The sequence below is a fragment of the Salmo salar genome, chromosome ssa27, assembly GCF_905237065.1.
Source record: "Salmo salar chromosome ssa27, Ssal_v3.1, whole genome shotgun sequence".
In the NCBI taxonomy this organism is placed as follows: domain Eukaryota; kingdom Metazoa; phylum Chordata; class Actinopteri; order Salmoniformes; family Salmonidae; genus Salmo; species Salmo salar.
In genome coordinates this window covers 4,859,245-4,885,574 of record NC_059468.1, presented here as the reverse complement: position 1 = coordinate 4,885,574, position 26,330 = coordinate 4,859,245, and the positions used below count along the sequence as shown (strand labels likewise).

At 41.3% G+C, this 26,330-nt stretch overlaps 3 protein-coding genes across 7 annotated transcripts in view; 1 reads left to right on the top strand and 2 right to left on the bottom strand.

Annotated features, from left to right (window-relative positions):
* Positions 1-132: 132 nt before the first annotated feature.
* Positions 133-13,233, bottom strand: LOC106588228 (solute carrier family 52, riboflavin transporter, member 2). 2 transcript variants are annotated; one of them, XM_014177034.2, is made up of 5 exons: positions 13,099-13,233; positions 4,812-4,950; positions 3,753-4,608; positions 3,388-3,511; positions 133-2,610 (listed from the first exon to the last, which is right to left on the bottom strand). In XM_014177034.2, the coding sequence occupies exons 2-5, from the start codon at positions 4,939-4,941 to the stop codon at positions 2,401-2,403; spliced, it is 1,320 nt and encodes a 439-aa protein (XP_014032509.1). In that variant the 5' UTR covers positions 4,942-4,950; positions 13,099-13,233; the 3' UTR covers positions 133-2,400. The 2 variants fall into 2 exon arrangements, with proteins under 2 accessions (XP_014032509.1, XP_045565629.1); XM_045709673.1 differs by lacking the exon at positions 13,099-13,233 and having other exon boundaries at positions 4,812-5,120.
* Positions 6,649-12,701, bottom strand: LOC106588226 (uncharacterized). The gene is made up of 2 exons (XM_014177028.2): positions 12,599-12,701; positions 6,649-10,267 (listed from the first exon to the last, which is right to left on the bottom strand). Exons 1-2 carry the CDS (start codon positions 12,660-12,662, stop codon positions 7,524-7,526), a joined length of 2,808 nt encoding a protein of 935 aa, XP_014032503.1. The 5' UTR covers positions 12,663-12,701; the 3' UTR covers positions 6,649-7,523.
* The window catches only part of fbxl6 (F-box and leucine-rich repeat protein 6), a 27,183-nt gene continuing 13,332 nt past the window's right edge, over positions 12,480-26,330 (top strand). The window contains exons 1-4 of one of the 4 annotated variants that reach the window (XM_014177030.2): positions 12,480-12,717; positions 21,419-21,598; positions 24,976-25,546; positions 25,739-25,897. In XM_014177030.2, the coding sequence (XP_014032505.1) occupies positions 25,047-25,546; positions 25,739-25,897 (659 nt within the window). In that variant the 5' untranslated portion in view covers positions 12,480-12,717; positions 21,419-21,598; positions 24,976-25,046. Of the gene's footprint in view, positions 12,718-21,418; positions 21,599-23,973; positions 24,731-24,975; positions 25,547-25,738; positions 25,898-26,330 lie in introns of those variants that run through there. The other 3 variants (XM_014177031.2, XM_014177032.2, XM_014177029.2) reach the window with 3 other exon arrangements.

The window sequence follows — 26,330 nt, the reverse complement described above, 5'->3', positions numbered from 1 at the left end:
AGATAGTGACGATATAAACATGACTAAAGAGTCAATGCATGTTGGACCAATACTATTTCTATATTGTCAACATAAAGTCTATAAGTTCCATTGAGCAGCAAGTTTTCCAATATTAGTCACTGTAGGAGGTACTAACGCGTAGCAGATTCTTTTATTTTCTTTATTCCTTCCAAAGCCGAAACCCTTTGTGTCTCAGTCAAGACGTGTTTAGTAGGCTAACTTAGGTCGCATTTACATTATCAGACTTAGCACTGGTGTTTGGCCTAAAGACAGAGGCTTCAACATTACCGAAATGTTTTAGATAATAAGATAACATTTCATTTATCTGAAGGAAGGCTAACATTTGGAACGGTTAATAATTAAAAAATAATGGTCATCAAAAAGGATTCAACACCAAATTACATGGATGATAAAACGCAACAGGAGACGAGGGCATTAGTAGAAAGAAACAATCACATTGTGTATGGAGAAATAATCTGGAGGGAAATAAACAAGTAGTTCTTCATAATTATCAGGACAACACAAAATAAGCTTCAACTATAATCTCTCTGGAATGATGATTCTGACATGGCAGACAATGACATACCAAATGACAGACATGGCAGAAATATAAATATCTCCTAGAACAGGCAAATTCAAAACATGGACCTCAAAGACAATTCCACTGCTGATTTTCATTCTTCCCCTATAAATCAAGGACTGCTTTAGACCTGGGACACCAGGTGAATGCAGGTGATTATGAGGTAGAACAGAAAAACAGCAGTACTCTGGACCTCCAGGCTTGGATTAAAACACCGCTGTACTAGAGCCATAATAATGATTGGCTACACAACAGTGCATGATAACAACCCCACTCAGCAGCAAAACGAACTCATATTGTTACTACAGCACTCAGAACAAAATTGTGTATAATCAATTACAAGTTATATTCAACTGCTCCAATAGTAAATCAAAACTTGAATGTCAATTTACTAAATGGCTGCCCTTGATTTGGGCAGCGTAGGTATTTGAAATAACAAGTAGAGGACTAAAATTAAACATTTCAGTCAATGGCTGAAAGTGAATAGCTTCCAGTTACATTTTGTATCCATTCATTGTTGGTTAGCTTTGGATAGGTATTTGTACCTGAGAAACAGTAGTATTAAAACCTGTCTATAGCTAGGTTTCCATCCAATTGGTGACAGATTTTCATGCGAATATAAAATAAACCTGCATTTAAAAAAATACAAAAAAATTCCACCAGTGGTATGTTTCCACCAAACGGACTTATTACGGATAAAAAGAGGTGCGCATACAAAATGTACGTTTTCATGTAACAAATAAAAATCTAAAGTACAATGGGTTTCCATCGCATTTTCAAATAGTCTAAACTCTCAGATAGTAGTCACAAAAACTGTTGCGTTAAATAGCAAATGTGCCTACTCTGGTCTTTGCACGTGCCAACATTCGGCAGATCCAGTGCGGACAGGCTGTGCGGGTAGGCTAGTCCACATGAGATGATTATGGATAAGAGCAAGAATCTGTTAATTTGTCAAACAACATTCAAGCATCGATCATCATGTCACCAGAATAAGATAAAGCATCAAGATCACCTTGCACTTTCACCACGCTGTGAAGTTCATAATTTGTACAATCTGTAGCCTAATAAACTGCACGGTTTCTCCAAGACGTAGTGGGAGGACCACACACCATATCATCACAAGTTTACTTCGATATGATGATCGTCAATATTTGTCATTTCTCACATTATTAATTTTAGACAAAGATCCCAGGAAATGATCTGTCAGCATTTATAAAATTGTACCGACCTGTCCTGTTTCCATCACAGCTGTCGTGATTTTTTTGTTATATGATATGAATTTAAATCACACGAAAGCTGTGGATGGAAACGTGGTTTTTGAGTTTCATAGGGCCACTATCCAAGTCAAAGATTAAGCCCTGTCCAGGACTCTCTGCATTCTCTGGAGATTCTCCATTGAGCATGCTTTTAAGTCGAGGACTGGGCTTATTCTGTCTCTCTGAAACTGGCCATTAATGTGTTTGTTTCTTACTCCTAAGGCCTGGGGACAGCCAAACTGGATGAATGGGTGTTATTGATTCAGTCCCTGATTAAACAAGACTTGTCACATGATTTAGTGGGAAAACATACCGGTAATAGCAGCTCCTTCAGCAAACCAAGAAACTAGATCAATAATTTTAAAAATCCCTTGCGGCACTGCATCACAGGCACTTACATCCCCTTAACCAGGACACAGCAACTCAATGCTCCCATTACCCCTGGAATGCCTTTCCTCAGCCCTTACAGAACCCCCCCCCATCAACCCTTCTGGGCCTGGAAAGGGTGTTCCATCTTCCCTCCCTGACGTGATCACCCAGCTAGCTGTGGTTCCTGGTGCCTAACTAACTGCAGTTGTCCACACAGTCCTGAGACCTTGCAAATATGTGGTAAATGCTGACCAGGGGGAACATGGAGAGGGCTCCTATCAGTGAGCCAGCCTGGATGAAGACACCGCACCACAGCAAAGCAGCATGGCCAGCCTCGTGGAGCAGCGTCCCAATAACTACCTTCAGGTAAGAGAACAGACCAGTGAAGATGATCCAGGACACCACCTGTGTAGAAACAGAGAACTGTCAGTGTGTAAATCGTTCGGGTTACCGATACTCTAAATATGCTACACATTGTGTTGATCACACCAGACCTGGGTTCAAGTGTTATTTTAATTATTTAAATTACTTTCATATACATTTTAAAGTAAGCATTTGGATTTTTTTTCTTTGAAAATAGAAATAGTTAAATTGGAATGTATTTTGGTATGCATTTACAAATACACTTGGAAAGTATTGGCATGTATTTTCAAATGCAAATATTAAAATACTCCTATACATTTGATATCAGGTCTGTTTGGTCCTAGGGTTATTGGAAATAATGTATTTGGAAAGAATTATTTGAAAATAGTTTCAAATAGCAGGTTATTTATAGAGAATTATATATAAAAAAAACACTTTAAAATAGCTCAAATAGAAGAGGTTGATTTGGCAACAGATTATTTGAAAGCACTCAAATACACAGAACATAAGTATTTAAATGACAAATACTTAATACACATGTATTTGAACTCAGGTCTGGATCACACCTAATCTAAAGCGATCTTAAAATGTCCTCATTACAGGTATACATACACAACACACACACACACACACACACACACACACACACACACACACACACACACACAAAACATTGGCAACCCAGGAAGTGAATGCACTTCAAGATAAAAAGTTATTTCATTATTAATAGTAGCCTCAATCAATGTTGTAGTGAACAAGGTCCACAATGATAGCACTGACAGGCCTAGTAGTTAATAGATGATGGTTGAAATAAATTACCACCAAGGATACACCAGCAGGGCTCCCCAAGAGAGGAGGGCAGGGGCTGAGCACTGCAAGAGCCATGAGGTAGGCTGCAAAGACCCCACCTGCTACAGACATGAAACCAAGACCCACAGATGACCTGCAACACAGAGAGGAAAAACACACCCACAAGTAAGATCTCCTGATTCAACATTAATAAACCATGTACAATTATTCCAAACCATATCTAGGTCTAGTGTCCGTCCATATTTACATTATAATATTCATACATCAATATGAATATTTCTATCAATCAATTACTGTACATGAGGGTGCAACACACAACTGTGGTATAGGCCTACACACTAATCATTAAGTCTAACTCAGTCATATCTACTCACCTGCAGAGGACAAACATGGCCACAAAGCAGGCCAATGGGTTTGCAATGTTGCCAAGGACCACAGAAAGGTGATAGGTCATGGTGCCATAGGGCAGACAGGAGAAGCTCTGGACAGAGGGAAGGACTCCGTTGGTCAGGGCGTTGGACACACCTAGTAGCACCAGCAGGTAGATGTTGCGTGGCGTCCAGAAGGTTTGGACCGGGGATGCTTTCTCCAACTCCACCTGGTCCTCAGACAACAGTGTTCCTCCATTCTGGAGCGGGTGGGTCTCCTCCCCATTATCCTTTGTCATCACCATCTCAGGCTCTGGGGTCTCCTGTGATGCTGGCTCTGTTATTTCTCTACGCGTCAAAGCCATGAAGCAGAGGGCTGAGATTGTCAGCATTACAAACAGGAACCAAAAGAAGTCCTGGGCAGGGAAGTTCTCTTCCAGGTAGTGTGCCTGTACTGTGCCATTCTTCGATTTGCACTCCAATTTCCCCACACCCTGCCCCAAAGCCACAAAACATGGGAACAGGGCACTGAGCCCCTGGCCAACAAAGAATGTGCGGATGTATTGAGGGGGGTAGCGGAACATGAAGGGCAAGAAGGTGACATTGGACGTACAGCAAACCAGAGCCAAAACAAACGTGAGCAGCAGATATGGTACGGATCTCACTTCCCCTGCCACAGTGGCCACCTGTGACCAAAAGATGGCTAGGAAGATTGATGCCACCACTGCTAGAACCTGGATACTGTGGATGACCAGGCGCTCATTTAACTGTCCTGGGGCACAGTGATGCGTTATGGTCACAGCAATCGGACCTATATTCCCAAAGGCTATCAGTACTGACAGATAGACCGGCAGGTTCCACTCTACATATAGAAAACAATGGTCAGTGTCAATCAGAATACACTGCAGGATTAAGCTAGTCTTTTAGCCTAGACTTCATGCAAGTGTCTGTACTCAATAATAATACTGTAAAAGGACAAACCAGTATTTCTTATAGAATGGTATAAACGAATAACATGACAATGAAAGCACATTAAAAAAACCATGTTTGGAATCAGATACTAACCTTCAGGCAGAACTCTGACAACCACGGGTAGCTCAACCCAGAGACAGTTCACGGAAATCCAGGAACCCATACCGAAAAGAGCCACAAGGACGTGAGTAAAAGCGGCACTATTCCACCAAGTACCCGCCATTTAGCCGCTCTGACGAAGAAGACAGACAAAATGTACGTTATGTATTGTTTGAAAAGTGGGGCCGATGCCCTTTCTTATTAAAATGTCAGCCAGAAGGATATTCGAGTTGAGTAAATGCGTCCGCAGAAACAATATCTATGATTTGTGTCGTGTTACGTGAAGGGTAGACTCTCCTCCCCTTATCATGTAGCCATTCAGAGAGCTTCTAGGGATTGTGAAGGCGGGCATTCCTGCACTTCAGAGGCTCAATACAGTGCATGCGATTTAGGTAGACGCGCATGGCACCGGAAAAGTGAGGCACATTTCCCTAGGCAGAGTGAACACCGATCCACCCGCTCGGTCCTTCGATTTAGTGTGCTGGTGTGAATATCGAGTGCACAGATATGTATCAGAATTACTCAACAAGATGTGATCGATCATTTATAAATGCAATTGTATTGTAGTACGGTCTACATAAATGCACTGACATAATTGACTACAACTGCATTATAGTCGGTATGTCTAATACACCTTCCCAATACACCTTCTAACAAATCATTTCATAATAATGAACTAATTGACCTACTGGGCTATATAACCACATAAACAAACCCTTCAGAATGTTCAGTGGTCCCTATTATAATATTCAGAACTGAGAGTTGATTCAGTAAAAGTGGCAATCTGCGTTTGGTGCATCGATTTGAGTTAAATAAATGATACCCATTGATTCTTGAATAATTTAACCTATTAATGACTCATGACCTTAGTTCAACTGTCTTACCCCATCAGAACCCACAATAAGCTTGTTTTACTCCGTTTGTAAACAATATAATTTTAAAACAAACACTTAAGCCTCAACATGACTAAAACTATCATTGGGGTCCTGTGTGGCTCAGTTGGTAGAGCATGGTGTTTGCAACACCAGGGTTGTGGGTTCGATTCCCACGGGGGACCAGTACGGGGGGAAAAAAATGTATGAAATCTATGCATTCACTACTGTAAATCACTCTGGATAAGAGTGTCTGCTAAATGACTAAAATGTAAATGTATTTTGATCTCATGCGTGGTCAGTCTGTATCCATAGCACACTGAATTTGAGTGTGGTTACATTACTCCAGCCCCATCCCTCAGCATTTTTCCAAAACAGGAGCAGGTTGTGCTTTGTTAATATCTAAACAGCAGATTACCCAGTGTGACATAAAGGGGGAAACAAATTGAATACAGACACCCACTGTGCACCCTCAAAAGAATGTTTAAAATGTTCATTCAACACTTTAAAATAGTCCAATATATCACAGGTTGCGTAAAAGATAAATGGCATCTCAGTGTAAAACCTTACATCTGGAAATTGTGGCCTGATAACACATTTTTCCCCACAATGTTGATTTTTGGAGCAGTAACTCCCAGCACCACAAACAAGACAAGCTTGGTAGTGTGTGTGAGTTAACTATTCTATTAAGTTAAGTTAAGTAATCCTTCTAACCCCCCCTTAAAATATTTAGATGCACTATTGTAAAGTGGTTGTTCCACTGGATATCATAAGGTGAATGCACCATTTTGTAAGTCGCTCTGGATAAGAGCGTCTGCTAAATGACTTAAATGTAATGTAAATATAAGTTACAGTGTGGTAGACAGAACAAACGTAATATGTTTTTGCTCATCAAGGGTGCCAATAATTATGGACCTGACCGTATGTGCATGTATATCAATTAACATTGTGACAAAAGGGAAAGTATACAAAACTTTATTATATTGTTTGCATTCCATCCTCTTTCCAGGTACAAAATATAAATCTAGGTGAAATCATACAAAAACTATTTCACATCACATTTGATTGGAAAATAAAATTGGGGGGGGCGATAGAAAACATGTCACTTACAGGAGTTGCAACACACGTGATAATGTCTGTTCAGATTAAACATCAAACATACAACTTTATGATGGTACAAACATGTCTTGAACACATATTTCCCACAAAAAAGAAAATAAACTTCCCTGCCTAAAATGGCAGAGGGCATATAGGACCAACCAATACAATTGGTACGGGTGACGTATTGGGCATGTACGATTTACAAAGAGCAATGACAGTCATCAAAAATCAATAAGCTCTGTCAAACTCAGGGAAGTTGCTTTACTTGCTTCTGCTCAAATATTGGTGACATATCAAGCTGGCCTCAACGAACAAGATTCGGGTGAAGCTAGCATTCCTATAGACGGGTTAGCTGACATCACAAAAACGATGTTTGCGCTTCAAAGGGCCAAAAGGCTGTGTGTTATGGTTCTGGATGGCCAGATAGCTAGCAACAATGACAAGAAACTATCATGTGGTGAATTGTAAGCTCGTTTGATCTCGTTCTTGATACCATACCATGCCTTGTTTTTAGGTGTTTTGACTGATGTCTAATATATGCTAATATGGCTAAAATTTGCTAGCAAGCTAACCAACAACTCTAATGTATTTGAGAGACAAGTACTCATTGTACTTGAAACTTTGTTTTCAATAATCATAAGAGACAAAATATAGTTTACATGTTATCAACGGTCCATCTGCTTTTCACCGTAGTTGCGCATGTGTCAGTTTTGTTGCTAACTTTCTAAAATCTCTAGGAAAATTCATCAAAGTTACCTCTGTAGCTCTGGTAGGAAACAATGTTTTTGTTTCCACCCAAGTCAATACCTCTTTGACCCTTTCCCAAAACCCCTTTGTTGCTTTCATAGTCAACACTCTGACCAGATTGAGCATCAGCAGGGGTTATAGTGACAGTGTCATGCTCGCTCTGTTGTTCATTATGCTCGTTGGCATGCTCATTCTCTTGTACAGAGGCTGAGACATCATCCAAACTACACACGTCACCAGGCAACACACTTTTCAGCTTAGAGATCATGTCTGCGAGTGAAAAACCAATATGATTCAGGCTTGGGTCTCTGGAGTCCAGGACCAGTTTTTGGTAACTGATCTCACAGCGGATTGCTTCGCGCTTTTGAGCATGGCTTGTCCCATCTAGTCGGGCCAATAGTCTGTCAACATCTTGCTCACAGGTGCAAGGTCCTCCGTTTTTTGCAACAGCAGCAATTACCGTGTTTCTGTTTGTTTCGTCTTGCTGGTCCTTTGTCACTGAACCAGGATATTTTCTCGGACGTCCTACTGGCCTCTTCTGGGTTTTGCTTTGGTCAAGAGACTTTTTCTTGGAAGGAGGAGAGTACTCTTCTCTTGGAACAGGGTCAGATGTTGCCCTCTCTGCATTTGTTGCACCACCAGGAGAACCACTTTCAGATGGAATAGAGTGGCCCTCTGGTTCTTCGTATATATTTGATGCAAGGTTCGTAAGTCGATCTGGCCTCTTCCTTTTGTATGGGTAGGCATGACCAAAGGGGTATTCGGCCATCAAGACGCAAAATGTGCAGGTTGTCAGCTGTGTGGAAATTTCCAGAGGGGGGTTGTGACAATGTGCGCCTCCAGGCAAAAAATCACTCAGATTGACCTCAGTGACAGCCGCGATTACTTTCACCATCTTCTGCAGACAGACCCTTATTAGGTCAACATGGATGTGTCCCATGCCAGTTGTGAAGTATGAAAAAACCCCATCAAAGGTCTTCTCTTGCAGAGGCAACTGGAGAAACACATTTGCAATGGTATCTGGCTCAAGGAGGGCTGAGGCATCCTTAGCCCACTCAAGCAGTTTTTGGTAGAGGCAGAGTATATACTGGCTAAAAAGTGAGTACTCTCCTCCACTCTTCAGAAGTTGCCAGTAAGGCCCCAGGATTTTGCAGTAGACAATGGCGAGAACGCATACAAGTGACTGTATGACGTCATCATTGGCATCATCAGTAACACTCTCCAGAATTACATTGGGGCATTCATCGTTGTTCAGTAAGAGCAGGTCGGAAAAGAAAAGGGCAATCTCACCATGATGGTGTATGAGACCCGCTGCTGCTTCAAAGTAGTTATTAAATCGGTTTGAGCGGTTGACTGTTAGTTTGGAGGGATTGTTCTTCTCTTCACAGAAAGCTATCCAGTGTTTTCTGTAGTTTTGCTTTGATGCAGCACGAGGACTCAAGACATCACAGGCCATGTGGATGTAGCGTGACGTAGAACTTTCAGAAAAGTTCACAAATCTTCGGAATTTCGGGTTCCTGTCACGGCCTAGTTTTTCTCCAGTAGATTGCATGATCTCATTTTCGAAGCTCATCATCTGCTGTTCAATTGCGTCATGAACGTCAACAAGAAAATGGGCATTGTAGTGTAGAAAACGCAAGGGTGATGCCATGGAATGTTGATCTTTAAGAGACACAACTTTCTCTTCAAAGAATTTCATTGCTACATTTTCTTTACATGTTAGTGTGTACTGGTTTTTGAGAAGATCAAGGGAAACTTGTTTGGAAGCATCAGTCTTTCCACCATACACACTTGACAGTTTTTGGACAGAGAGCATAGCGATGTCAAGCAGTGTGAGGGCTTCTCCTTTGCTTGCATCAGGATTCTCTATCAAAATGAGTGAGTTTTGGTTCATTGCATGAGGACTTTCTTCAGTTGGAGACTCGTATTCTTCTTTCACTTTCACCTGAGAGTAAGGTTCCCATACACTCTCTTCGTTTGGTGTTATGGCAAAAGTCTCATTTTCTTCTTTGAAGACTTTCACCACTGGCTTATCAAGTTTTGACAAAAAGACTCTTTTCTTTCTTCCTCTTTTGCCCGATTTCTTTCCGTCAGTTGGGTCTTTAACAAGTTCAAATGGACTTTGAAGGAAGGTTTCCATCTGAGCATTTCTTCTATGTCTGGTTGTTTGGTAATTGCGGTAATGTAGTCTGAATTTTTTTAGCTTTGCCTGAAGGACTTTGCTAGCTTTCTGGATGTTACCATCACTACAAAACTCTGGGTCAAATTGACGTAACCAAGACACCAAGATAATGGGGTCAATTTTCTCCCTGATGACAAAGTTACTCAACTCAAGTATCAAACCATTTGTGACCTCAATAGACTCTGCTTGCTCAGAAAAATCTGTCATTTCCAAAAGATCAGCTCTACCAACTCCAATGCTGTCACATATTGGGCCAACGAATTCAAAGTTAACATTTGACTCAAGGAAGGCTCGTCTTGCATCTCCACTCAAACTTAAAGTTGTTGCAATGCCTCTTTCAATCAGACAACGGAAATCTGCAGACTGATACATTGGGAAAATCTTTTGAAGCCAGTCTACCACTGCCCCCCAGGAGAGTTGGTTGTCTTCTCTCAGAAGTCCCACTTGGATCAGAAGTCTGTTTTTACATGGTTTTTCATTTAGATTCAATGTTTCCCCAGTCTGAGATCCAAAGTAGTCTGCAGCAAGCTTATCGAAGTTGTCATCCCCTGAAAGAAATGTTGATTTATATTAGAACAGAAAGTAATAAAATACAGATTCTAAAAGATAGTTCTTTAAAGTGGTGGTTCGCTCCAAAATCAAAGATTGTAAGACATAGGGGTGGGCGATTTGGCCTGCATTTATCAGTGTTCTGCAAAGCTGAACTTCATGAGAATACACTGAAAGTAACCAGGAAGTAGTGACTGCCCCCTCAGCCTTGTAATTGTTCAACTTTAGTACTTTTTTTGAATGGATCTTCAAATGAGCAAAAACGTAGCGCAGTGGCCTAAATGCACAAAAACTTCATAGAAAGGCATCTGGTAGAAGTAAATTCATCCACAAACACATTATATACACTACCAGTCAAAAGCTTTAGAACACCTACTCATTCAAGGTTTTTTCTTTATTTTTTACATTGTAGAATAATAGTGAAGACATCAAAACTATGAAATAACTCACGGAATCATGTAGTAAAATAAATCAAAATATATTTCATATTTGAGCGGGTGTTGAGCGTTCGTAAATTCATCAGTTATTCTGCGTTCTGGCACACTCAGACAAGAGTGCTCTGAAATCGGAGTAGATAGCCAGAGCGAATTTTCGAGCTACGTCTATCGATAGTTGTCACAGTGACATCAACATTCTATTGAAATAGTTACTTGAATAGTGAAGTCTTTGGTTTAGACATGTAGCTAGCTAGCTAAACAATTAACCATAATTCCAACTCAACATTACCCTGCATGAATCTGCAGGTAGCTAACCAACCAGGTTCAATGTTAGCTAGCTAGCTAACATTAGGCTATAACTAGCAATGCAAATAGCTCTGAGCTAGCCAGTCAGCTAACATTAGCTAGCTAGCTAACATTACACTAACTCGAAATGAAAACGAATGACAAAATTAGACATGTAATATCTGAAATTGTTGCTAGCTAGACTATTTTACCTGTATACATGGATGGACACTTCACCCTCTCTATCACCGATGCCATGGTTGCCCTTAGTTTGAAGATGTTATCCAGAGACGTGTTTTATAAAACAGCTTTCTGTGTGTTCTGTTTTCGACTCTGTCTTCATATTTGCAATCAAATGCCAGATTTTCTCCATCTCCTTAGTATCATACTGTAATTCCAATGATTTCAAAACGTGGTCCTCCAGAAAGTGGAGAGGAACACTTATGCAGATGTACTATGTGATATCTCAAAAAAATCTGTATTAGAAAGGATTACCTACACATACAGACCATTTCATGGTTATAGACAGAAGCGTGCTACATGGCAGACCAAACCAAACTCATCTCTCGGCATGTCCAGCCCAATCATGGCTTGCGAGAAGGTTGTCTTTTTCCATGGCTAAACCAACTAGGCTCATAATTTAACAATTGTATTCATATTTACAGATGGCATACAAGTTTCTTATTAAGGCACATGAAAGTTCACAAGTTCCAGAAGGCATTTCTGCCAAAAAACTGATTTTGATAATGACATACACCTAGTTTCCTGAAACAAGTCACTCACACACACACACAACCGTGTTCTCATGAATTTGATGATAAAATCCTAGTAGCCCATTCAAATCAGCAAGGGAAACTAAGCAAAGAAGAATTGTCCGTCACATTCACAGCTAATTATCAGTTAAACAAAGCACGACAACCAATCAGAAGAGGGTCTCATTAGCTAGCTTTGACACAGTGATGGATAGGCTACAACAAACAGTGCCGTTTTGAATGCTGTTCAGAAGATTCAATAAGTGATCTCAAAGGTGGTCTAATGTCAAGAGGAGTCCAAGTCCGACTCCATCTGTGGTCTATCCAGCACAAACGTTTCCTATTTGTTTGAAGAACAGCTTGAGCTACAAACTTGATGGACCACTATTGAGGTTTTAAACAGGCTGACACATTTCGATTTTGGAGCGAACTATCATCTTAATATAGTTAAGTATGTTATCAGTTATTAACTGGAGCCTATAAAACTTGTAAAAAAAAAAAAACACTTCACATGCTTTGAGGATTAGCTACAATAATTTGATTAATTTAAAATAGTACTGAAACTATATGCATCATGACATTGGACATTAAACTCTTAAAAAAGGCAATATTGTGCAACAGCAGCCCGCAATTAGGGGTTTTCCTGCATGTCGCCCCCGCCTCTTCTTCTGCGGGGTTTATAGGCGGCTGGCATTCAACTTTACTGGAGCGCCCCCGTCTGTCCTAGTTTAAAAATTGACCAATAGAAGTACAAAGAGAGATTCCGCATATGCAGTAATGCACCGAATTGCAGGCCGTGATTGCACATGTAGTTTGTCTTTAGCTAGATAAATGCGACTGATAAATCCATACTCACTCAAATCAGCATCAATCCTGGCAGTATTTGGACCGCTCAGAGTAAAGTCCTGTTCTTCCTCCATGATATCTCAAGAATGATTTGGAGGCAGGTATACAAACATCTGGAGGAACACCGAGGTAACTGTCACCTTTCTATGTAGTCGTGAATATGAGCTCGGTCCAACGACCAAAATAGCTAGTTAGCTTGGTCAAACAGGCGTGTTTGTAGTTGGCTAACTGGCTAGCAAGCAAACAATGCTAGCTAATATACTAGCGCTACAAGCTAAAGGGCCATTAGAAAGGGCTCACCTACTTAGCTGGAACTATATAGTTAACCATGAAAATAGATTTATATAAAATAAGGAAAAAGCTAGTTGGCTAACGCGCTAGGCTACATACAGCTAGCTAACGTTACCTTGAAAGATATGTGCGATTGTATTATCTTATATGAAAGCGAACAGATTTTTCGGAATATCTACACTGCATTTCAAGCATACAATTTAGTACAAAACCGCTTACCGCGTATCTCCTTTTTAATTGTAATACTTGGGCGGCAGACTCGTCAATTTTTGTCATTAATTTCAGACGCAATGCTAGTAACAGCTGCTGTGTTTTCCCTCCACAGAGTTAGCTTGGGATATCCTTCCTGTCAATCCATTATAGTGTATGTGAAGCAGTATCTTCTTCGATGAGGTTTAACGGCGGTTGGCATCCAATATGTTGCGTTACTGCCACCTACTAGACTCCAAGTAGATTTGTTAATAACCAGGAGGTTAAGAATAAAAACAAGTTATAAATACAAAGCAGAAGAAAATAGTAAGGGAAAGACACAGATTGTGGGGAAAGTCCCACATCAAACTCCCTTATACTTTGCTTGAAAAATAAATAAACAAATACCCTACCAAAGCAATACTCACAAAAAAATCTAAATAAATAACCCCATTATTTTAATCTATTTAGTCCTACCTCAGGCCAACAACCTGAAAGGATGGGACACAACCACTTAACACACCCTGTAACTCTTCTGATGTCAAGTCTCGCACACCCAAATACCTCTCTGCAGCACCACCACAACCTCAATTTTCTGCAACTTACGTTCCATCCCTGCAGTACTGTTGATAACCATTGCTATAAATGTTAAAAATCCAATCATACTGAAACATATCACTTTTTAGTTTATTCCTCTGTACTGGTACAGATCTACTACTCACACCGCTCCTCTCAGGATCCCTCCCCCTTGACCCATCTTACTCTACTTTCTTCACTGCCTCAGCATATGACAACTTCTGCACTACTCTAACCCTGGAAACCTCAACCTGCCTCTCTCGCACGGGACATTTCTGATCCCCAGCCCCATGGGTACCTCTACAATTAACACGTACCACTACTTTCCCCAATGCTACACATTCCTTTGTCTCATGCCCTTCGACACACTTCTCACACCTAGGAACCTCCCTCCTACACACTGCTGCCACATACCATAAGCTTTACACCTGCAACAACGTAATGTATTCGGCACAAAAGCTCGTACAGGATAACTTATAGTTGAAGTCGGAAGTTTACATACACTTAGGTTGGAGTCATTAAAACTCGTTTTTCAACCTGTCCACAAATTTCTTGATAACAAACTATAGTTTTGGCAAGTTGGTTAGGACATCTACTTTGTGCATGACACAAGTAATTTTTCCAACAATTGTTTACAGACAGATTATTTCATTTATAATTCACTGTATCACAATTCCAGTGGGTCAGAAGTTTACATACACTAAGTTGACTGTGCCTTTAAACAGCTTGGAAAATTCCAGAAAATGATGTCATGGATTTAGAAGCTTCTGATAGGCTAATTGACATCATTTGAGTCAATTGGAGGTGTATCTGTGGCTGTATTTCAAGGACTACCTTCAAACTCAGTGCCTCTTTGCTTGACATCATGAGAAAATCAAAAGAAATCAGCCAAGACCTCAGAAAAAAATGGTAGACCTCCACAAGTCTGGTTCATCCTTGGGAGCAATTTCCAAATGCCTGAAGGTACCACGTTCATCTGTACAAACAACAGTACGCAAGTATAAACACCATGGGACCACGCAGCCGTCATACCGCTCATCAAGGAGATGCGTTCTGTCTCCTAGAGATGAAGTACTTTGGTGCGAAAAGTGCAAATCAATCCCAGAACAACAGCAAAGGACCTTGTGAAGATGCTGGAGGAAATAGGTACAAAAGTATCTATATCCACAGTAAAACGAGTCCTATATTGACATAACCTGAAAGGCCGCTCAGCAAGGAAGAAGCCACTACTCCAAAACCGCCATAAAAAATCCAGACTACGGTTTGCAACTGCACATAGGGACAAAGATTGTACTTTTTGGAAAAATGTCCTCTAGTCTGATGAAACGAAAATAGAACTGTTTGGCCATAATGACCATTATGTTTGTAGGAAACGGGCGGAGGCTTGCAAGCCGAAGAACACCATCCCAACGTGAAGCACGGGGGTGGCAGCATCCTGTTGTGGGGTGCTTTGCTGCAGGAGGGACTGGTGCACTTCACAAAATAGATGGCATCACGAGGGAGGAAAATATGTGGATATATTGAAGCAACATCTCAAGACATCAGTCAGGAAGTTAAAGCTTGGTCGCAAATGGGTCTTCCAAATGGACAATGACCCCAAGCATACTTCCAAAGTTGTGGCAAAATGGTTAAAGGACAACAAAGTCAAGGTATTGGAGTGGCCATCACAAAGCCCTGACCTCAATCTTATAGAAAATTTGTGGGCAGAACTGAAAAAGTGTGTGGTAGCAAGTAGGCCTACAAACCTGACTCAGTTAAACCAGCTCTGTCAGGAGGAATGGGCCAAAATTCATCCAACTTATTGTGGGAAGCTTGTGGAAGGCTACCTGAAGCGTTTGACCCAAGTTACCATGTACCAAATACTAATTGAGTGTTTGTAAACTTCTGAACCACTGGGAATGTGATGAAAGAAATAAAAGCTGAAATAAACCATTCTCTCTGCTATTATTCTGACATTTCACATTCTTAAAATAAAGTGGTGATCCTAACTGACCTAAGACAGGGAATTTTTCTTGGATTAAATGTTAGGAATTGTGAAAAACTGAGTGTAAATGAATTTGGCTAAGGTGTATGTAAACTTCCGACTTCAACTGTATATATCCTAACATCATTGTCAAGCCTAGACTCAACATCAAACTCAAAAGAACAGACAATGACTCTTCTGTTTCTCTACTCACGCCACCCTGTCTGCGTCGCACCAAACGGCGAGCGTCACAAACACAGGCAATCTTCCCCTTATGTTGGTCAACTTTTACATTTACTGCTACCCCAGTAATCACTCCTTTCAATGGCGCCCTTTTCTAGAGAGCAAAACAATTTACATTTCTTGCCCCCATTATTTTAACGCAGAGTGCCTTCTCCCTCTGACTAGCAGGAACACAAACAATTATCACAAGACCACTTCTGGTTACCCTCACCGATTCCACAGCACCCAACTCTGTTTTCACCCGCTCTGAAACCACAAATGGATCAGCCAAAAGGCAAGGGTCCACTTTTTCCAAAAACTTCACTCCTACTGTCAGACTCATCTTTATCCTAACCCTCGGTGCAAGCCTCGGGCTCTGAGAAATTCACCACACCTATCACCTCAGATACTTCGCCCTCATTCACTTCCATTTCTCCTCCAGTCTTCAGCTCACTCTGTTTACAATTTCGACCATTCTTCTTTAACAAACCATGTCCCTTTTTACCGCCATTTTTATCTGACTCAAGCTCACCCTCTTAGACCTCTGCCTCTCTTTTTCCCTCCATTATTCCTTCGTATTCATCCCCTTATGATAATACTGCACTTCTCCTGACATACATCTTGTTCTTGCCTTCTCAAGGGACGCCATTTAACCGAATGTCACAATCTCCGTACAATCTCCGTACAATCAGCACAAACTGAAGCAGCGTCTCCTCAGAAACACAAAATAAGCACCAAATTTTGTACATTTTCTTAATAAAAGTCCCCCACTTAATAGTAGAAACGTGTCAATAACCTGTATTTATTCCTGATATATTACAAATATATTCATGATATATTTTTTCATATTTAAGTGACATTTGTATTAAATGTGGGTTGTAAAACATGTTCCAAGGTGAAATAAATGGCCACAACGCAAATCACTGTATATGGAGTACATATTGGCTTATAGAGCAAAAGCTATTCTGGGTGACACACTCATGCACACTGACACAGATCATATAGCTTAGGCCAGTTAGGCCTAATATTTGGGTGGTATATTGTATGAAATATATTTCATACCTACTATAGTAGGCTAATTAGGGAAGGGGGATTCTGGGGAACATTTAGACCCTAGACTACTTGCAATATATCCTAACAAGTCATTAGATTGGCTTTTAATACATTGGTAAGGCAGTAGCCACCTGCTAGACCTTTAATCAGTGCTTTTTACTAAACACAAGTCATCATGTTTTAAAATAACGGTACATTCGTGGACTGTCTGTGTATTTTAATTGTGCTAAAAATAGCCTACATTAACGTATGTAGCCTAAGAAATAAGGTTCATGAAATCGATAGCTTGCTAGTAACAGATGACATTCATATTCTGACTATCTCTGAAATGCATGGTAGCAATACATGGTTATAACATCTACAGAAAATACATCAATGCCAATGGGGGCGGTGTTGTTGTCTATATTCAGAGCCACATTCTTATAAAGCTTAGAATAGTATCTCATGTTAAATGCTGTTGAAGTAATATGGCTACAGGTTCATCTGCCCATTCTTGTGGGAAGCTGCAATGGGTGACCTAAATATTTACTGGCTTTCATCAAGTGGCCCACCGAGTGGCGCAGGGGTCTAAGGCACTGCATCTCACTGCTAGAGGCGTCACTACAGACCCTGGTTCGATTCCAGGCTGTATCACAACCGGCCGTGATTGGGAGTTCCATAGGGCGGCGCGCAATTGGCCCAGCGTCATCCGAGTTAGGGTTTTGCCTGGCGTAGGCCTTCATTGTAAATAAGAATTTGTTCTTAACTGACTTGCCTAGTTAAATAAAGGTCACACACACACACACACACACACACACACACACAAAGTTATTTGGTTGGCATAATCAAAACCTATTTATTTCACTTACTTGCTGTGCTGTTTCGAATTGTTCAGTCGTTTCATTCTCAACCAGGATTTCATCATACATGTCAAGCAGTGAAGTTTCAGCTCTGTCTGTCCGTTTCCATCTATGTATGTAACATTTCACGTAAACCCTGTTTCTTGTCTGTCCTTGTACATAGCATCGAGCATGGTGGCGACACAGTAAAGAGAGAATTCCACCGAATCGCTTGTTCACGGCCTGTGTCACCAGTTGTTGAGCAGGCGTTTCAATGCCATGACGGAGGGTATCACGTCTGCTGCAGGCGCAGTTGATGAGCTTATTTCTCAAGTCAGTTGTTCGAATGGAGATGGTGTGTTCATGTTTCAAACATGTTCTCAAATGCCATTGAAATGGCAGCAGCGGTATGACAACCAGCACATTCATGAGCATGAAATATGACTTTCCTCAGTACAAAATCCTCAATGACCCACTGTGCTGTCAGACTCAGCGTGCTCATGGGGCTGATATCGCTGGTCCAAATGTCAGTCGTGAAGCTAATAGCAGTGATGCTATTACTGTGCAACTCCGGTAGGGCAACATCTGAAAAATAGCACACTTGGTAACGTTAGTGTGCACCGGTGCTCGACCAGTCGGCAAAAGCCAACATCACCCACGACAGAGAACGGTTGATTGCCAAGGGCAATGAATACCATTATCTTGGCGTTAATGGATTTCGCCTTTGAGTTGTCTCGCTGAAATTTTCTTACTCTTTGAAATGACTGCTCGACTTGTTGACTGCTCAATCAACACAGCAGACATTTCGGGCAAGGTTAGAAATGCTGTGTTGCACGTGTAGCGCTACATTTTACGTGGCGTCATTACGTCATGTACCTACGTTTTATAGGTATGCAGCTTTGACATCGGTTTTGCACATCGGTGTTAAACTATACATCGGGCCGGTGTTGAGGTTGCCATTTTTAGCTAATATCGGCCGATTACGGTATCTTCGCCGATATATCGTGCATCCCTACCACAGACCAGCAAATATTCTTTACATCATCACCATAGGAATCACTACAAAACTTATTGTATGACCTCGTATATACTATATTAGCCCAGCCTTTGGAACTTTGGTTTTCCTAGATATGGCTACTATATTGTGATCACTGCATCCGATGGATTTGGATACTGCTTTAAAGCAGATTTCTTCAGCATTAGTAAAGATGTGATCAATACATGTGGATGATTTAATTCCTGTGCTGTTTGTAAATACCCTGGTAGGTTGACTGATAACCTGAACCAGGTTGCAGGCACTGGTTACAGTTTGAAGCTTTTTGTATTTAACCTTTATTTAACTAGGCAAGTCAGTTAAGAACAAATTATTACAATTACGGCCTACCCCGGACGACGCTGGGCCAATTGTGCGCCGCCCTATGCCACTCCCAATCACGGCCGGATGTGATACAGCCTGGATTCGAACCAGGGACTGTAGTGATGCCTCTTGCACTGAGATGTAGTGCCTTAGACCGCTGCGTTCGTGTGTGTTAACTATTTAACTGTACTGGAATGCCTAAAAGGCTGCTAAAATTTTTAATATCAGTTATCGGTATTCTGAGCCAGTAGAATGGCCCATACAGAAGAGCTCAGTTACTTTCAACGTGGCACTGTCATAGGATGCCACCTTTCCAACAAGTCAGTTTGTCAAATTTCTGCCCCGCTAGAGCTGCCCCAGTCAACTGTAATTTCTGTTATTGTGAAGTGGAAACTTCCAGGAGCAACATTGGCTCAGCCGCAAAGTGGTAGGTCACACAAGCTCACAGAATGGGACCGCCGAGTACTGTAGCGCGTAAAAAATAATCTGTCCTCGGTTGCAACACTCACTACCAAGTTCTAAACTGCCCCTGGAAGCAACGTCAGCACAAGAACGATTTGTCGGGAGCATCATAAAATGGGTTTCCATGGCTTAGCAGCCTCACACAAGCATAAAATCACCATTTGCAATGGCAAGCGTCGGCTGGAGTGGTGTAAAGCTCGACGCCATTGGAAAATTGCGATTCACCATCTGGCAGTCCGACGGATGAATCTGGGTTTGGCAGATGCCAGGAGAATGCTACCTGCCCGAATGCATAGTGCCAACTGTAAAGTTTGTTGGAAGAGGAATAATGGTCTGGGGCTGTTATCACTGTTCAAGCTAGGCCCCTTAGTTCTAGTGATAGGAAATCTTAACGCTACAGCACACAATTACATTCTAGATGATACTCTGCTTCCAACTTTGTGGCAACAGTTTGGGGAAGGCCCTTTCCTGTTTCAGCATGACAATGCCCCCTTGCACAAATCAAGTTCCATACAGAAATGGTTTGTCGAGATCAGTGTGGAAGAACTTCACTGGCCTGCACAGAGCCCTGACCTCAACCCCATCGAACACATTTGGGATGAATTGGAATGCCGACTGCGAGCCAGGGCCTAATCGCCCAACATTGGTGTCCAACCTCACTAATGCTCTTGTGGCTGAATGGAAGCAAGTTCCTGCAGCAATGTTCCAACATCTAGTAAAAAGCCTTCCCAGAAGAGTGGAGGCTGTTATAGCAGCAAAGGAGGGACCAACTCCATATTAATGCCCATGATTTTGGAATGAGATGTTTGACGAATGGGTGTCCACATACTTATGGCCATGTTGAGTATGTTCCACTTTTCTCCTTTTTTTTCATGTCTGCCATCTTGCAGTCCCCTTCGCCTAGCCCCAAGGCCTGTCACTTCTTGGCAGAAAGATACACATATGCATGCGGCACTGTCAAACGAAGCACAACACTGGAAATCTATCCACATCCACATAAACTAGTCCCGGCATCGTAACTTGACAGGTTTATTGAATTCGATGGAAGAAAACCGAGAGAGAGACAGCCAGTTCCTTAATGTAGCCATTGGCTACAGCCAAAAAGTAAAATAAATGTCAGTCTCCCTCTCTTTTGTGTTCTTCAATTGAATTACATATAGCCTAATATGTAAACACTTGTCTAAAGTGGGCAGGGCTGCAGGGGGAAACACTTGAAATGCACTAATTTTAAATATGTAGCTAGGCTGTATTATATAAACCAATGGTAATATATAAGGCATTTATTTGCTGATTTCCTCCTTTGTCTAATATGTGTTTTAATCATTCACAACTAGGATGGGTAACACTTTATTTTAAGGGTCTGTAATAAACCATTTATAAGACATTTATAAATTGTGTTCATTTATTAATCATTACTCCCACATTAATAAACAATTTGCTAATCATTAGTCAAGTCTTTTTGCAGTCCCTATTCTAAAGTGAGTGCTATTTATACTTAAATGTTTTGAGTGACCAGTGTAATTTCTCACAGAAAGATGGGCATGCCATTGGTAGACATTCCTTCTGTATCTGGTAAAAGAACAAGGATACTACAAAGGATGTTTAAGGAAAGATATATATACGTGTGAATAACTAGCTTACTAACATTTACAAATGTGGGAGTAAGGATTAATAAACGGTGAGCAAAAATGATTGACCTTTAATTAAAGTGTTACCCTAGGATGTTGCTGGGCCCAGCACAGGTAGTGTGGTCCCCTGGTCTTCTAGTACCAGTGCTGGGAGAAAGGATGCTGGGCTTAGCAGAGACAGCTCAGAGGTGAGGGCAGTGGAGGTAGGAAGAAACCAGAGAGACACTGATGTACTGCCAGTTCCTTAATATGTTGGCTCTATATCTAATAGCATTGAACACTTAGAAGTGACAGACCGTGACAACAGAGGGGCACAAGGAGACGCAAAGACAGTGACAACAGAGGAGAAGAAAGAGACTGACTGACAGAGACAGACAGACAGACAGAGTAACAGCAAAGAAGATGCAGAGAGACTGCACAACAGGGAGGCAACAGAGACACAGTTATAGTGGTGAGTTGTATCTCCAGTAGTGCTTTTACATGTTGTATGTGTCTTTAACATGAGCGGGTTAAAAGAGGACTATGTTTCACCGGCCACAGTAAAAGTTGAGAAACGATGTACTATAGTCCCTATGTTATGTGTCACTAGCATTACTGTCTGTGTCTGTAAGTTGCTTTGCAATCTTGCAGTTTGCCACTCATTCCTTCCAAACCACTCATTGTTGAATTTATGATTTCCTACTTGTTATGTAATGTTTATGGCCGATGAGCACCTATACATTTTATCTATAATGATGATGACTGCTAGCTTGCTAGCTAAGATTTTGAAAGGATGATGTTGACATGCTCAGTCCAATCAAAGCTACAGTAGATGTAACGTGATTTGAGGTAATTCTATCTGTGGCCAATGACCTTGAGCCTTTTTGGATGGGCACTTCTACTATAACTCTATGGCAGCACCCAAGGAGCTTGAATTTTCTAGCTCTACCCGTTGATTTTGCAGTGACGTAGTGTCCCCATGAGAGACAGAACACTGGGCCTAGAGAAAATTACCAACCCCTACACTCCATATTTTCTGCTTGCTTGCTCCACCACCACAGAAAGCACTGAGCTAGGCTGAAACACCTGCATTTTGGAGCTGCCTTACTCAAGAAAACAAAAAAGAGACCATGTTTGGATGCGGCTTTATTAACTCAACCTGCCCTTAATCACGGTTCACCACTGGTTGTAAGTACTGTTCCACGTCATTGCATCTACCATTTGTAGGTCATATGGACTGAGGCCAACACATCTCTCCCAGTCTTCCCCAACCAGCTCTCTGGACTTGCATGCACCCTCCCCAGCCTGGTCTCATGGACTAGACGTAACATAGTAAATGTAAATCCGACACACTCAAATTAGTGTGATTTGCCACTTTTGGTATGGTATGAAAGGAGGTTGCTTGGTCGGGGTGGATGGGGGTGAGTGGGCATATAACCCAAAGGTTCGTGTTCAAATCTCATCACGGACAACTTTAGCATTTTAGTTAATTAGCTACTTTTCAACTACTTACTACTTTTTAGCTACTTTGCAACTACTTAGCATGTTAGCTAACTCTTCCCTTAACCCTTTAACCTAACTCCTTAGCCTAGCTAACGTTAGCCACCTATCTAATGTTAGCCACATCGAATTGGAATTCAAAACATATTATACATTTAGCAAATTTATAACATATTGTACGTTTTGCAAATTCGTAACATATCATCATGTGAATTGTTATTTGTAACATATCATATGAAATGTTTGATCAACATCCACAAATTAATACATACCACAAGAAATGTAGCATATCACACTAAACAGAGTTCTCAGATGTACATACATAATAATACGAAATGCTCTGAGACCAGGTTGTGTAGAAGGGGAGGTTAGCTCACATTTTGAGTGGCTTTGAGCAACTTTTGGATTGGTTCTCCATATGCAGGCGCAATGCCCCCCCCCCCGAATTTGCAAAATGTACAATATGTTATACACGTTGACCCAGAGCAACCCAAACATGTTTGAGTATGCAGGCTGGGACATTTTCAGCTTCCAGGAATTGTGTGCAGATCCTTGCGACATGGGGCCGTGCATTATCATGCTTAAACAGGAGGTGATGGCGGCGGATGAATGTCATGACAATGACCCTCAGGATCTCGCCGCGGTATCTGTGTGCATTCAAATTTCCATTGATAAAATGCATTTGTGTTCATTGTCTGTAGCTTATGCTTGCCCATACCATAACCCACCGCCACCATGGGTTCACAACGTTGACATCAGCAAACCGCTCACCCACACAACGCCATACACGTGGTCTGCGGTTGTGAGGCCGGTTGGACGTACTGCCAAATTCTCTAAAACGATGTTGGAGACGGCGTATGGTAGAGAAATTAACATTCAATTATCTGGCAACTGTTCTGGTGAACATTCCTGCAGTCAGCATGCCAATTGCACGCTCCCTCAACTTGAGACATCTGGCATTTTGTTGTGACAAAATTGCAAATTTTTATACTGGCCTTTTGTCCCCAGCACAAGGTGTGCTTGTGTAATCATCATGCTGTTTAATCAGCTTCTTGATATGCCACACCTGTCAGGTGGATGGAGTATCTTGGCAAAGGAGAAATGCTCACTAACAGGGATAAACATTTGTGTGAAATAATATTTTTGTGAATATCGACCATTTCTGGGGTATTTTATTTCAGCTCATGAAACCAACACTTTACATGTTGCATTTATGTTCAGTGTAACTAGCTGTGAAGGGCTCATCAGGACTACTGACTGGCCCGAATCAGTTAGCAAAGAGTTTTATAAGCCTATCGTTTCCAATGGGAGCAAATTAATCATAGTGGGCAGAACAAGCAAAGAAGGTCGGCAGAGCCAATCACGAGCTAGTGAGATCCAACTGGGGTGTTTTAGCATTTATTTGAATATTTCAGTTAGGGAACATCGACTCAGAAGTGCGTGTGTGCAATAACTCATTTTGCGCCCCTAAACAACGCAATTTTTTTGAACTCTTGGCAAAGTCTACAAAATACAGTCTACTCTGTTACAAATTCTATTTTTGGAAACCGAAAACTGTATGGAGATCAAATGTTTAATCGATGAGAAAATGTGCAGAATTTGGGCCAAAATCCATCGCGCTATCTTCTCCCACTGCCCGCAACTTGGCTTCCTCCTCATCACCATATTTGGTAGTGAGTGAAAACGCCAACCAGATACTTCACATTTATACATCCAGTGAAATATCTGTCTCATTGTTCTGTATGTCTGGTGCTTTCATGACAACTGGGAACTCGGACAAATACGAGGTCAAATCAGGTCGGAAACTCTGAGCTCTAGAAAGAGGCCCGAGTTCCCAAGCTGGAATTTCGAGTTGGGTGACCATTCAAAAGCATTTTCAGTCGGAGCTCGTTTTTTCGGAAGTTCTCAGTTGTTTTGAACGCGGCAGTAGACTCCACTCGACTTTCGCTGCGCGACAAACGTAATAAATTTGGGCACCAGGTAGGCGTGTACTCCTTTATTGTTTACAAGTAGCCTAGCTAGCTACTCCACGACGTGCCTTTCTTTGTTGATTAATTTAAGTACAAATGTATGATGTAGCTCATTTAAAGGAAGATGCATACAGGTATGTCCACTAAATATTGGTTATATAAATTTGTAGCTTACTAGTTGTGCGGTTATGTTCAGCAAGCTAACGTTAGCCAGTTACCGGTAGCTACTTTAGCTAGCTAATCGTTTCTGCTGTTGGTTCTATCTAACCCTGCAATTATTGGCATTGCTTTTAGCTAGCTAAATAGACAATAATACTTTTAATGTGATATGTATTTTAAATATTGCTGTTACATATCTTTTGTTTGTTTACACTTACAGATTTTTTTGAAGATAAGTGAAGTTAGGAAACGTCAAGTGTTTGTGTAGACAAGGTGAAGATTGAGGACGAGATGGAAGATGGTACACCTGCAGGACTATCTGTGGAAATCGCAGACGCTGACAATGCTCCCTCAAGCTCATCAGCAGCATCAACACGAAAGAGGAAGTCTCATGTGCTCAGAGATGCTAAGCCCAAGAAGAAAAAGAAGGCCAAAGTCAGCCGCCCCCCAAGGCTTGGCTACACTGTTGAACAAGGAGAGGATATGCTTCTGATCATATCGAATACAAATCAGTATGATAACATATGGCGGCCGAAAGCGAAAGGAAGAAAGAAAAAGAAAATCCTTAAAGGAAAAGCCAAAGTCACTCCAGCAAAGAAGAAGAATACGGTTCTTCCAAAGGGTAAAGCCACAAAGAAGCCACTGATCAAGAAAGGTGAACTGGAGCCCACACTGCAACACCACCAAGAGGAGTGCTTTGACAGCTGGGGTCAGAGCTTACCAGTGGAAGTGTTAGTTAATATTTTCAAGATGGTAGTTCACCAAGATGGTGCAGTACCATTCCTGTGCAGGTAATGCAATGTTTCATGTAGCCTGCCCTTCTCATGTTGCATTTCATTGGTGCCTCTGTCTCATCTCTCTTAAATGGGAGATTCTAGACATAAAACTTAGATGAAATAAACAATCAAGCTCAATACAATCTGCAATGAACATGGAAACTATCTGAGCTAACTGATATGTAAACATTCTGCACACTGTTTTAGGGTGGCTAAGGTGTGCCACCTATGGAATGCTGCTGCAGCCAGTCCTGCTCTGTGGCGCAGTGTGTCTGTGGGTTACTGCTGGTTGGAACCTGGTAAAACCCACTTACCTAAAACAGAACTGAAGATCAGGAACACTTTAAGCTGGCTTGCACAGAACAGGTCAGTACTATTTGGTAAAATTTCAAACAGAATAACATAGTTTGACAGTGTGGGAACTCTATGTAGGCCTGCTAAGTAAAATGTGGGCTAGTTCTGAGGTTTCACGGACACTGATTAAGCCAAGTCATTGACTATCTTTTAAAATTTTATTTCACCTTTATTTAACCAGGTAGACTAGTTGAGAACAAGTTCTCATTTGCAACTGCAACCTGGCCAAGATAAAAGCATAGCAATTCGACACATACAACAATACAGAGTTACAAATGGAATAAACAAAACATAGTCAATAATACAGTAACACAAAGTCTATATACAGTGAGTGCAAATGAGGTAAGTTAAAAAGCACTCAGTCCAGGGCATAATTTGTGTCCATGAAACAGACTGACCCATAAAAGAACATTAACTGACTTAACTATGCCTCTATAAATAAGTA